This window comes from Bufo bufo, chromosome 5 (genome assembly GCF_905171765.1).
Source record: "Bufo bufo chromosome 5, aBufBuf1.1, whole genome shotgun sequence".
Taxonomy (NCBI): domain Eukaryota; kingdom Metazoa; phylum Chordata; class Amphibia; order Anura; family Bufonidae; genus Bufo; species Bufo bufo.
Window position 1 is genome coordinate 413,876,131 of NC_053393.1, and position 13,252 is coordinate 413,889,382.

The 13,252-nt window shown below is 47.3% G+C and overlaps 2 protein-coding genes across 4 annotated transcripts in view; both read right to left on the reverse strand.

The window, feature by feature from the left end:
* The window catches only part of TOP2B (DNA topoisomerase II beta), a 93,607-nt gene extending 92,583 nt beyond the window's left edge, over positions 1–1,024 (reverse strand). For all 3 annotated transcript variants that reach the window (XR_005779184.1, XM_040433158.1, XM_040433157.1), the window contains exon 1: positions 528–1,024. Coding sequence is in view for 2 of the 3 variants with exons in the window: in XM_040433158.1 (XP_040289092.1) it covers positions 528–587 (60 nt within the window). In the remaining variant the exon portion in view is untranslated. The remainder of the gene's footprint in view (positions 1–527) is intronic.
* An 8,443-nt stretch (positions 1,025–9,467) lies between these two features.
* Positions 9,468–13,252, reverse strand: part of NGLY1 (N-glycanase 1) — a 40,590-nt gene continuing 36,805 nt past the window's right edge. The window contains exons 11-12 of the mRNA XM_040433159.1: positions 11,466–11,643; positions 9,468–10,532 (exon numbers count right to left, since the gene is read on the reverse strand). Coding sequence (XP_040289093.1) covers positions 10,360–10,532; positions 11,466–11,643 — 351 coding nt within the window. The 3' untranslated portion in view covers positions 9,468–10,359. The remainder of the gene's footprint in view (positions 10,533–11,465; positions 11,644–13,252) is intronic.

A 13,252-nucleotide genomic window follows, 5' to 3' on the forward strand; every position in this document is an offset into this window, starting at 1 on the left:
GATGGAGCTGTGCTGCAGAAAGCCCATGCGACCGAAGGACGTGAGACATCACAGGCTGAGGAAGAGGCCGCACGGCCCACCTGTCCCCTTCCAACCGCTGACCGTGGGGGTGCCTGGAGTCTGACCCCCCAAATCCGATATTGATGACCTAGGATGAGACATATGTACAGACAGAATACATAAAACTTCTGCAAAGTAATGAATCGGTGCTCATGGGTGGAACCTCTAGTGACAGGAGAAGAATATTGGCACCGGGGGGACGCGCACGCCATCGGGGCACAGCTCAACTGTTCTCTCCCATAGACCTGACTGGCCACATTCCCCCTTTCTGGGATTGGGGGGCTCTGCTGTGAGGACACTGACACCAGAGAAATCTCCCCAGGCCCTGCCTGATCTGCTACCCCATTGTTCCAATCAGACCCTGAGCACTGGTTGTGCCCCCTCCTGCCAGCAGGTGGCGCCGCAGGCACGGCCCCTCGGTAACCAGCACCCCATTCCTGCACACATAAAGGCCCTCCACGACTTACCACCCAGGTGAGTCCCCCGGTCCCTCCTCCTCCAGCTCCTCCTCCGCTGGATTTAGACATCTTCCTCCTCCCAGAGGACTGCAGCAGACGAGTCTTAATAAACGAGAGAAGCGGCTATTGTGAGGCGGCGCTCCTCCCCCACTCTCCGTGGAGATACCACGGCTGTCGCCCGGCACCCCGGGCCTTTCTCTTCCCTCAGCCGCCTACGGGTGCCTGCTCTCACACGGGCGCTGCGGCCTACCCTCTGCCGGAGAGTGTGTGTGTGGGGACGAGGCAGGCAGTCGTGTAGAATACGGTGCCTGCGTGCTACAGCCCACCGCTGCAACCCGGCTGCCGAGGACGCGTCCTGCGGAGCGGAGGCATGAATGACGCAGGCACCGTCTGTGCAGAACGGAGAGCCCAGCTTCGGTCTGCAGAGCTGACCCCGGTTCCCCCTCCTCTTCCTCCCGCAGACAATACAGAGCGCCGCTTCCGCTCTCCGCAGTTACACACGGGGGCCCGGGAACATGGGCCGACCAATAGCGGCACGCCAAAGGCGTGACGTCACGCTGGAAGGGGCCGGACCCAGCGGCGGTGAGGAGGGCAGGAGCAAGGCATGAAAGGGTTAGATAACAGAGCGTGTGAAGTGCGGCCGGGAGCCGGGCCTGGAGGACGGAGCCGCCGGAGACAGGCGCCTAGTCTATTGTTCTCTGGAAGCAGCCATTTTAGGCGCTGTCAGTTTTTGGGTTTGGGACCAGATTCCACCACCCTTGGTAGTGAGACTGGTGCAGGGGTAGAGCTCCGGGCCGAGCAAACTGGTGCAGGGTATGTTCACATCAGCGTTCGGCTCTACGTTCTGTCAAAGGAAACGGATTCATTCATAACGTACACCTTTAGGTACGTTTAAAAACGGATACGTTAAAAAAAATGTAAGTCTAATAACGGATCCGTTTTCCTTTTTTTGTCCCTCCCACATCGACATGCTTCATTGTGACATCACTTTGCTGGAAGAGGAACAATGCCCGCCCGCTCGCTCATGCCCTTCTTTCTGTGGACTATATGATTTGGAAGGCCATCCGTAAGAAGACGGCGATATTGGGTGCATCCCATTGCATCGCGCCGAAGGATACCCAGTGTTTTTTGCACCCTTTTTTTGTGGCTTTCTCAAACCTGATCATCTGCATCCCAAAATGGCGAGGAGCAGCGCTCACGTGACTGTCACATGCAGGGGCGTAGCTAAAAGCTCATGGGCCCTGGTGCAAGAGTTCAGCTTGGGCCCCCATCCCTCAGTGCTTGTTGGCAAGGGGCAGGGGAGCACATAGCCTTCCTGCTGCCTGAGGCAAACATTAAAAGGGCACCCACTAATGCCAAATTCTTAACCTAACCCCTTCCCTCCAGCCAGAGGTGTAAATTGACCAGTATGCACTTTCTATAATGCCAGTGTCTTATGTGGCACAAGGGTCTTTGGACCCCCTTAGGCTCCTGGGCCCGGTAGCGACTGCTACCTCTGCACCCCCTATAGCTACGCCCCTGGTCACATGACACTCCCTGTTTTTTTTTTTCTCCTCTTCCTGTCTTCGTTTGGAAGTTCCTGTTTTGTTCTGCACATGTTCATAACCCCAAAAAACGTACAATATTAACGTTCTGCATGAAAAGGCAATATTTTTAAATCCGTCTGTCGCTGACTACAATGAACGTGAAGGGACGCTCAGTCATGAATCTGCTTTTTTTGAACGTAGAAAAAAAATCCTGCAGACAGGACTTTTTTTTTCCCCGTCCTAAAAAAACGGATTCAGAACGTATTACCAACTAACGGACACAAACGTATGCATACATACGTCAATTAAGGTCTAAACGGATACGTTTTTTAAATTATTTTTTTTTACTTCTGGACGGAGAAGAGGAACGGAGAGCTTGAACGCTGATGTGGCCTTAGTTGTCCGGAGCAACCAATCAGATTCCTCCTTTCATTTTCCAAAGGCTTTCTGAAAAATGAAAGGCGGAATCCGATTGGTTGCTCTGGGCAACTAAGGCAGTTCTACTTTACACCAGTTGTGATAAAATCCCCCCCAAGTAAATAAATGCCCTGACAGAGCGCATTATGGGGTGCCCTTAGTGTCCGGTGTCACTGGCCCGTCAGTGTTGTGGTTTCTGTTATAAGGACATGGAGGTGAGCCATTAGGGATCATGCACACGACCGTATGTATTTTTCAGGTCTGCAAAAAATACGGATGACGTCCGTGTGCATTCTGTATTTTGCGGAACAGAACAGCTGGCCCCTAATAGAACAGTCCTATCCTTGTCCGTAATGCCGACAATAATAGGACATGTTCTATTCTTTTGCGGAACGGGCATACAGAAACAGAATGCACGCAGAGTAATTTCATTTTTTTTGCACACCCATTGAAATGAATGGTTCTGCGTACGGCACGAAAAGAAAATATGTTTGTGTGCATGAGCCCTTTTCACGCAGTCAGTCATTTCCATTAGCGACTGTGAGCCGAACGCAAATGACAGAACGTGTCCTATTCTTGTCCGGCATTTTGACAATGGGGCCTGTGGAAAGTACTTGATGCACGCGGCGGGGATCCGCGGTTTGCAGACTGCGAAGCATATATCCGGCTGTGTGAATGTAGCCTAAATTGACAGACCTCAGATGGGCCTCACTAGGCCATGTGCACACATGTAATATACGGGCACTGGCCACGGGATGCGGTGCGGACATATTGACTTGAATGGGACTGCTATCCGCAAGAAACGGCTGAGGATAGGAGGCACCGATCGGAAGTCCATGGAAACACTTGTCTTATCTTTTGCGGTGCAGAAGCACTTAAATCTCCTATCTTGTGGATCGTAGACCCATTGAAGTCATTGTGGCCACAGCACGGCCGGTGCCTGTGCATTTGTGCACGGAGCTCTTACATTCGTGCGCATGAGCCCTTAAAGTGAGGTCACACCTAGCAGCCGCCGTCCGGCAGAAAACCGCGCTGACGTCCTCTTACCACAGCCGTTTTCCTGCATAACCACACATCCATTAATCAGTTTGAGAAGTGCAGTTTTGAGGAACAAAAAAACGGATTAAAGGGAGTCTGTCACCACATTTGAGCATATTAAATATCAAAAAGCCTTCACTTGACCCATCTTCCTTGTCCAGTTATCGCCCCATATCACTTCTTCCGTATACCTCAAAGCTACTTGAACAACATGTCCATTCAGAACTGTCCTCCCACCTCTCCTCCTGCTCCCTCTTTGACCACCTACAATCTGGCTTCCGACCCCACCACTCGACCGAGACTGCCCTTACCAAAGTCACCAATGACCTACTGACAGCCAAAACCAAGAAACAATACTCTGTCCTCCTTCTCCTTGACCTGTCCTCTGCCATCGACACTGTTGACTACTCCCTTCTGTTGCAAACTCTCTCATCTCTTGGCATCACTGACCTGGCCCTCTCCTGGATCACATCATACCTCACAGACCGGACGTTTAGCGACTCCCACTCTCGCACCACCTCCTCGTCTCATTCCCTCTCTGTTGGTGTCCCGCAAGGCTCTGTCCTAGGACCCCTGCTCTTCTCTATCTACACTTTTGGCCTGGGACAGCTCATAGAGTCCCATGGCTTTCAGTATCACTCCTACGCCGACGACACACAAATCTACCTCTCTGGTCCAGACATCACCACCTTACTATCAAGAATCCCACAATGTCTATCTTCTATATCATCCTTCTTCGCCTCTCGCTTTCTTAAACTTAACATGGATAAAACAGAATTCATAATCTTTCCCCCATCTTGTTCAACCCCCCCAACAGACCTATCTATCATGATCAATGGCTGCACACTCCCCCCCGGTCATCCAAGTCCGCTGCCTTGGAGTGACCTTGGATTCTGCCCTCTCCTTCAGACCGCACATCTAAGCCCTTTCAACCACCTGCTGCCTCCAACTCAAAAACATCTCCCGCATCCGTGCTTTCCTTAACTTTGAATCTGTGAAAATGCTTGTACATGCCCTCATTATCTCCCGCCTAGACTACTGCAACATTCTCCTCTGTGGCCTTCCATCTAGCACTCGCACTCCCCTCCAATCTATCCTCAACTCTGCTGCCCGACTAATCCACCTCTCACCCTATTACTCCTCTGCCTCTCCCTTCACTGGCTCCCCATTGCCCAGCGAATTCACTTCAAAGTACTAACAAATACATACAAGGCCGTCCATAACCTGTCCCCTCCCTACATCTCTGAGCTACTTTCCCGATACACCCCCACACGCACTCTCCGATCCTCACAAGACCTCCTCCTCTCCTCTTATTGCCTCTTCCCACAATCGACTCCAAGATTTCTCCCGTGCATCCCCCATACTCTGGAACTCGCTACCACAACATATCAGACTCTCACCTACAGTGGAATCCTTCAAAAGAAACCTGAAAACCCACCTCTTCAGACAAGCCTACAACCCGGGACCCTGCTGCCTCTATACCGCCATGACCAACTTCACCCGCACCTACTGTGTCCTTCTCCCATACCATGTAGATTGTAAGCCCTCACGGGCAGGGCCCTCTCTCCTTCTGTACCAGTCTGTAACTCGTCTTGTTCCTGCTTAGTGCAATTATCTGTATTATGTATATGCACCCCTTATCATATGTACAGCGCTATGGAATGAATGGCGCTTTAATAATTAATAATAAATAATATTAGACTGATCAAATAGCGTTATGTGCCACCTAGAACTTAAAAACAGTACCTTTGTTGTATCTAATGGAGTTTTCTTTCAGCCAAAAATGAACTTTTAAGATTCTGTAAATGCGCCCTCTCAAGTGCCCAGGGCCTCTGCCCGCCCGTTTACTCTCCTCCTCTCTCCTTTTCCACTGCGCTACGAATTTGACCGCGCAGCCGCAGTGGAAAAGGAGAGAGGAGGAGAGTAAACGGGCGGGCAGAGGCCCTGGGCACTTGAGAGGGCGCATTTACAGAATCTTAAAAGTTCATTTTTGGCTGAAAGAAAACTCCATTAGATACAACAAAGGTACCGTTTTTAAGTTCTGGGTCGCACATATAATGCTATTTGATCAGTCTAATATGCTCAAATGTGGTGACAGACTCCCTTTAAGCAGAATTTTCGGCCTTGCTGCGGTCACGGTTTACAGGTCATGTTACCATTGCCTCCTCTCTAATCCATGCTGGGTGAGGGGGAGTCCACCAGTGCCTGCCCCCCGTCTTCTTCCTATACCCCAGTGCAGACTGCTCACAACCTTTCTGCTGAGGGTTATGGGGCTCGGGTAGCTGTACAGAAATTTCCCCAGGCTTCTCCATGGTCTGTGTCTGGTACTCCAGCCATCCCCATTTGTGAAACGCTATTCTGTCCGGTAAACTGAAGGAAAGCAGATCAAATGGAATCCAGCGTTTCATCTTTTGGACTCTGCCATATTACGGTGACTGGATCCATTGTTATATACGTCTGAACTCTTTTCGTTTATCGAAATTTACCCTGATGGAAAGCCCAGCACGCTAAACCATGGTCGAGCCTACACCGGGAAGTGCAACCGCTCTTCTTTTCACTCCTCCCAAGGCCTTTTTCACACAAGTTATTTTTTTTGCCTGGATGTGATGCGTGTTGTGAACGGACTGAATCCTGACCCATTTACTTCTTTGGGTCTGTGTAGATGAGCGTTTATCACTGGTTCCATAGAAATGAATGAGACTTGCTTGAAAAATGGAAGGTATCCGGATGAACTGCGCTTATCACTGATGGTTGTTAGGAGATGTAGATGGTTATTAAAGCGCGTGAAAAATGCATCAAACACTGAACGGAATCGCAGACAAAACTGATTCAACTCAAATCTGTATCGTACGTGATTGGACCCTCAGGGCTCATGCACACTACTGTGTTTTTTTCCCCACATATAATCCACATTTTTTGTGGGTAGGATGCGAACCCATTCACTTTAACGGGGCCACAAAAGATAGGGACAGCACATTGGGCGCTGTCCACATCCGTATGTCCTGTTTCGTGGAACCGACCAAAAAAATTAAACGTCCTATACTTGGCTGTTTTACGGACAATGATAAGACTGTTCTATACATGGCAGGATGTTCTATTCCGCAAAAAGGACTACAGCCGTGTGCTTGAGCCCTTAGGCTACCTGCACACAACATAACTCATCCACTTGATTGCGCAGCCGGCATAGTCTTCTTTAAGGACCTTTGATGATGTGAGCGCAGTGATGTCAGCGCAGGTCCTGCTGAATGAAGATAGAAGGATCTTTTATCTTCCTTCAGAAGGACCTGCACTGACGTCACCACGTGGTGAGCGCGACTAAGTCATCAACTGTCCTTTTGCAGGTCCTGAAAGAAGACTATGCCGGCTGCGCGATCAAGTGGATAAGGCGAGTTAATTTTTTCAACCCCTCAAGGCACATTTTACTAAACATTATGTATTAAAAATGCTATTATTTTCCCTTATAACCATGTTATAAAGGGAAAATAATACAGTGAATAGACTTTAATGGGGTCCGGGGTTGCTCACCCCTATCATCTACTAGCAACCACGCGTAAAATTCGCACCGTATCCGCACTTGCTTGCGATTTTCATGCAGCCCCATTTATTTCTATGGGGCCTGCATTGCATGAAAAACGCAGAATATAGAACATGCTGCGATTTTCATGCAACGCACAAGTAATGCGTAAAAATCACTGCTCATCTGAACAGCCCCATTGAAGTGAATGGTTCCGGATTCACTGCGGGTGCAATGCGTTCAAAAGGGGCCTAAGAGTTCCCGCGTAATAAACAATGTGTGCAGGTAGCCTGAAGGTAACAGAGGGTACATACCCGCTGTGATTGATAAAGGGGGTGATGACAAGAAGAAACGTTCCTGTATCGCACTCTGGGGTCACTGGAGTCTGCACAATGGCAGAGATGACAGTAACGGGCTGTGATCTTGCAGGATAGGGGAAAAGAGTGTGAGCGGCAGGAGTCCAATAGCTGGGGCCCCCATCGATCACTGGAATAGAGACCAGTGTTCCCCTGTTTGAATGGAGCGGCAGATACCCATGTGCACTGCTGCTGGAGATCACTGAGCGCTTGTACTCTTGGAGTGGCAGGGGCTGGGCCTCCGGCAAATTTACTAATGTTATGCCAGGAGAAAGGCGTAAAAATTTGCTGAAAACCTATGACAGCCAGGGGCTGGTGAAGATTCTCCGGCAGGCGCAAAGACCACCAACTATGTGCCTAATTTATGACAAGGCGCATCTTCTGTCATAAATCAGGCGCATCTTACGGCAGCAAAGCCGGCAAAAATTGGACTAAAAAGACTTAGTAAATGACCGCTGTGTGTAAAAACCACCCTTACAGGGGTGAATATATTTTTAGTAATTTTGCCTGAAGGAGGAGCCTCTGAAAGCTGACTAGCCAATAAAGACGTCTAATAACAGAAGTATTCCACATCACATCATTTTTTTTTCTTGCTAACACGGTACTACGCAATTTTTGCTATAAACAGGAACGCAATGAAAAACTTTTGGCAAAACCCATAGAAATAAAAGTGATTTATTTAAATAGATGAGACATGACAATTTAGGAATTCAGTTATTGTAATATTGCCGTTGGCCTCTGTGACACTTCTGGACCCCTCGTGACATTGAAAAGGCTGCAGTACTGCACAGGCGTTCGTCATTGCCGCCTCACATAAATACAATTAACAGAAAGAAACATCAAATCTGGTTTTGTGCAAATAAAATTCTGGAAACCGGCACCTGATGGTTGTCACTAATGGACTACAAGTTACAGCAAACCCAGCTAGCCAAGGCCAGAGAAGGCATGCTGCAAAGTAACTGTCCAGAGCAGCAAGTGACGCCCTCATGTGGTAGTATGGGGCTCTGACAGGTACCTATTGCACTGTACAAATGTTCCCTTTAGGCCGGAGTGACATGTGACTGATTAGCTGCGGATTTTTATGCACCAAATCTGCAGCATTGTACAGTACCAGCAAAGTGGATGAGAATTTCAGAATTCTCATCCAAACCTTGTATGCAATATGTGCATTTTGTTTTGTAAACGCAGCAACAGATTTCACAGCTGAATTTTCCGTCCCCGGCCTTAGGGTATGTTCACACATACTGGCACTAAGCAGCACCGTTACCACATCTGAAATGTTATTTTATTTTTAGGAAAAAGTTCTAGAAAAACCTTCCTAGAGCTACCTCCTCCTCACTTTTATGCTTCGGCGCCACCTTCTCCTGCATTCGTTGGGGACTAAGGGCTGTTTCACACGAGCGGATGCCATGCGTGACATCCGCTCCGTGAATGACAGCCAAGACCCGATGCAGACTGCAGAGGCACGGAGCATTATCAATCATGTTAATGCTCCGTGCCTCTGCAGTCTGCATCGGGTCTTGGCTGTCATTCACGGAGCGGATGTCACGCATGGCATCCGCTCGTGTGAAACAGCCCTAACATGCTCAATAGCTTCTTGCTCCCTTCCCCCGCCCTCAGTGCTGACCTACATGCAGCCCCACGTGTAAGAACTGCAAGTGCCACGCCAAATAGGTCACATCGTGGGGTTCTTAAAGGGAACCTGTCACCATGAAAATGCGAAATAATCTGCAGGCAGCCTGTTATAGAGCAGGAGGAGCTGAGCAGATTGATATATAGTCTTATGGGAAAATATTCAGTAAATCTTGTAATTTATACATTTAAATTCCTGCTCATTCTAGACTTTGCAGTCGAGGAGGCGGTCCTATCAGTGATTGACAACCTTCCCTCTATGACTGTATACAGAGAGAGCTGTCAATCACTGATAGGACCGCCTCCTGGACTTCACAGCCCAGAATAACAGGAATATAAATAAATAAATTACAAGTTTTTCAGAATCTTTTCCCATAAAACTATATATCAATCTGCTCAGCTCCTCCTGCTCTATAACAGGCTGATTACTTTGCATTCTCATGGTGACAGGTTCCCTTTAAAGAGGCCCTCCCCTGATGAGTTTGTTTTAGTGAAACTTTCCATTCCCTATGCAATAGCAATTCTGAAGTATCTTACCAGTTTACATAATGTTGTCCCTCGGTTATTCCTCCTGGTAATATAGAATAAAATACTCTGACAGGCTGTGTAGGTCACAATGGACTGACAAAGGGAATGGTAACAACCAGTTGTCAATTTATTCCTGTTTCCAGTAGGAATAACAAAGTGGAGTCACATGAAAAGGTGCTCACGCGTTGTTATTTCACGGGGAATAAAATATTCCACTGTCGAGAGCTGACAAACCCCCCCCCCCCCCATAAAAATAAAAAAAATCAGCATGTCCCAACAAGTGCAGCAGCAAAACTGCAAAAAATCCCTATGTTCATAAGGGGAAAAAAAATCTCTAGTAAAAAAAAATGCAGGTAAAAAGTAAAAGATACAGCTTCCGAAATGATTAAAAAAAAACCCATCATGCTGTTTAATCAGACTTTAAAAACACATTAAAGGGACCCCCCATGCCCCGAGTTTCAGAGACAGCGGAACTGCCATAGAAATAAATCGAGCAGTCACATGCATGTCCAACTGGCCGTCTGTTAATTTTGAGGGGCTCCACAGGGTACAGTGATCAGTGGGGGTCCCAGTGGTAGGACTTCCCCAAATCTAATAGATATCCCCTAGCCTGTGCATAGGAAATAACTTCACATCACCAGAACACCCCTTTAAAACCTTGACATTTTCATATACAGGAAACCCAGATCCAGAAGTAGCCCAGCGCCATCAAGAGCCAGGGAAGATGTGAAAGATGTCAGATCAATCCCGTCAGGATCCCAAAAGAAACCTCTTTTCTTATGAAACAAACCATACTTGAAATGTAAAAAAAAAAATTTAAAAGAGGATTCCTAAAGTTCTTTAAGAGTTATAATCATTTCCAAAGAGTGTTCAGTGGCGCCAAGACCCTCTCGAAACAACTGTGTATGCTGCCAGGCGGTATTTCCTTCCCCGCCACATAGATCAGCTTCCAATAGAACTTCTGATGCATTTCCAAACTCTGGATACGAACAGAGGTTCTTGTCTGCAAGAATAAAACATGTTTGTATTGATTACTGGAGGATACGAAGCAAGGAACAATACAGAAAATCAACTTCCGGGCAAAACTGAAAAACAAACAATTTAGAGCTAAGTGAGCAGGGAGCATGCCTCACGTCTACGGTATTCTCTGAGCTCTCCCAGAAAGAGAATCTCTGAATGGGATCTTGGATCTGAGAAGTATAGAAAGGGTGGGGGGAGCGTAGGGCACACGCAATAATAAATCCGTATGCAGTAGAGTTCTAAGCTCCCCCTAGTGGCAGTTATAGGCAGACAGTCCTGCCGAGTGGCTGCTGTGACGCCGTGCGCTTCGTGCTGCCGCCGCTGTACAGTGGTACACTCGTATGATCTATATGCGTGTATTACTGTACAGCGGTGGCGGCACGAAGCGCATGGCGTCACAGCAACCAATAACGCCTTTCGCTCATGCACTCAGCAGGACCACGGTCTGTGAAAATCCACGTATGTGTGAATGAGGCCTTAGGAGTAGCCTCGGTAATTGGATTAAAGTCATTTAAGAACAGAACATTTTTAATAAAAACGTGCAAAAGTAGATGAGGCCAGGGTACAAAAGGCAGGCAAAAATTGGTGGCCAGGGGTGATTTATATTAGTTCGGCATAACGTCTATTCCGCTTGACTGGAAGGTATTCCTTCCGAGCACCTGACTCCCATGTAAAACCAGTTCATGCCATGCAGAACGTCTAAAATTGGGAATGTGGCTTTGGAGCTGTACAGTAGTCATATGGCCAGCGTCTATACAGTTGGTTTGGATTTAATTAGATGCTAATTCATGTGGAATAAGTGGTGATGTCCTCGTCAGAACACAGCATTGAGCCCACTGATACTCGGACAGGATTTCTTCCATTTGTCTTCAAAAGCTATCATTTTTAATATAAATCTGAATCAAGTCAGTCTTACCAGAATGAACGTCTACTTGTGTTTCTAGAGAACGCAGCTTCCAGTTTATTTCGCCATTGTTGAAAGTCTGGCTACCTGTCCGGACACTTATACTGTCAATGCTCAATCCCACTGATGCACATTCAAACTTCCAGCCAATATTAGCTGAGGAGGTACCTTCTGTGCGTGCCAAATATACCTGGAAGACATACATATTGCGTTACAAGTACAATGGAGAGGGAACTAACATAACCTTTAAAGGGGTTGTCCAGGGTTTTTTAAATGATGTCCCATCCTCGGCAGGCCATCACTAGTTGATCATCAGGGGTCCAACATTGCGCACCCATGCCGATTAGCTGTCTCAGTGTAGCTCTGACGGAAGTCAGCGCTACAGCTACACAGCACCGTCGATAATGTAGTGGCGGGAGCTCCCTACTCCACCACTTCTCCCATTAAATTAAATGGCATGAAACCTATAGTAGTGATCTCCTGCCGCTACAATGTTGCTGGTGCAGTGTAACTTCGGCGTTGACGTCCATCAATGGAGCTACACATACCAGCTGATAAGCGGGGATGCGTTGAGTCGGATGGCCTATCCTGAGGACAGGGCATCATTTAAAAAACCCTGGACAACCCCTTTAAAGTGGTATTCTGTGCTCATGATATTGATGACCTATCCTGAGGAGAAATCATTAATATCTGCTCTGTCCCTATATACTGTACGACATCTTCTCCCTGCATTGACAATAGCGAGCGATTACTGCTCGCTGTCATGTATCTCACAGCAGCTCCCAACCCTTCTTCCCAGTCAGTACTGCACTGTACTGTATTAGGAAGATGGATGTGCCTTAGTAACACTCATTTAGAGTTTTTCTCATCCGTATCATTGGGGGACACAGGCTTGACCATGGGCAGGGTGGATAAAAATCAATGATTTAAAAAATATATATATCAAAAATCTGATTTTTTTTTTTATTTAAATCAGAATTTTTATATAAAATGCTTTTTGAGGAAAATATATTACCCTCCAAAGGTTATTCCATCATGAAATAAAGATTCGTTTTTTTAATTATGTAGAATAAGGCTGTATATGTTTAATTTTTTTTGGTAAATAAATTCCATTAATCCATTCACAATGTCATGCTCTTCCAGAGGTTTTTGTAAGATTATTGGGCAGTTTCTCTGTCTACAAGATATTATCACAGATGCTTGGTTTACTTTTGCAGTTCTCAAAACTGAATTTGACTCAGCAGAGATCACATGCCTCTTCTTCACAGCAAAAATGTTATAACATGAACAGAGTTGAGACAAAGACCCTAATCCTAAGGCTACTTTCACACTTGCGGCAGGACGGATCCGACAGGCTGTTCACCCTGTCGGATCCGTCCTTCCGCTATTTCGCCGTGCCGCCGGACCACCGCTCCGTCCCCATTGAATATAATGGGGACAGGGCGGAGCTCCGGCGCAGTTCGCGGTGAGAGGCCGACGGACTAAAAAGTCGGACATGCGGGACTTTTAGTCCGGCGGCCTATCGCCGTGCACTGCCATGCTGCGCCGCAGCTCCGCCCCCGTCCCTATTATAGTCAATGGGGACGGAGCGGCAGCACGGCGAAATAGCAGAAGGACGGATCCGACAGGGTGAACAGCCTGTCGGATCCGTCCTGCCGCAAGTGTGAAAGTACCCTAACTTCTTCTACAAATCTATGAATACAGAATCAACCTAATCAAACTAATATGAAAAGTTGTTATTCTAAAAATCTTCATCTACTTGCATAATATAAGTTATACCAGCAAGAATTAGTCTTTAT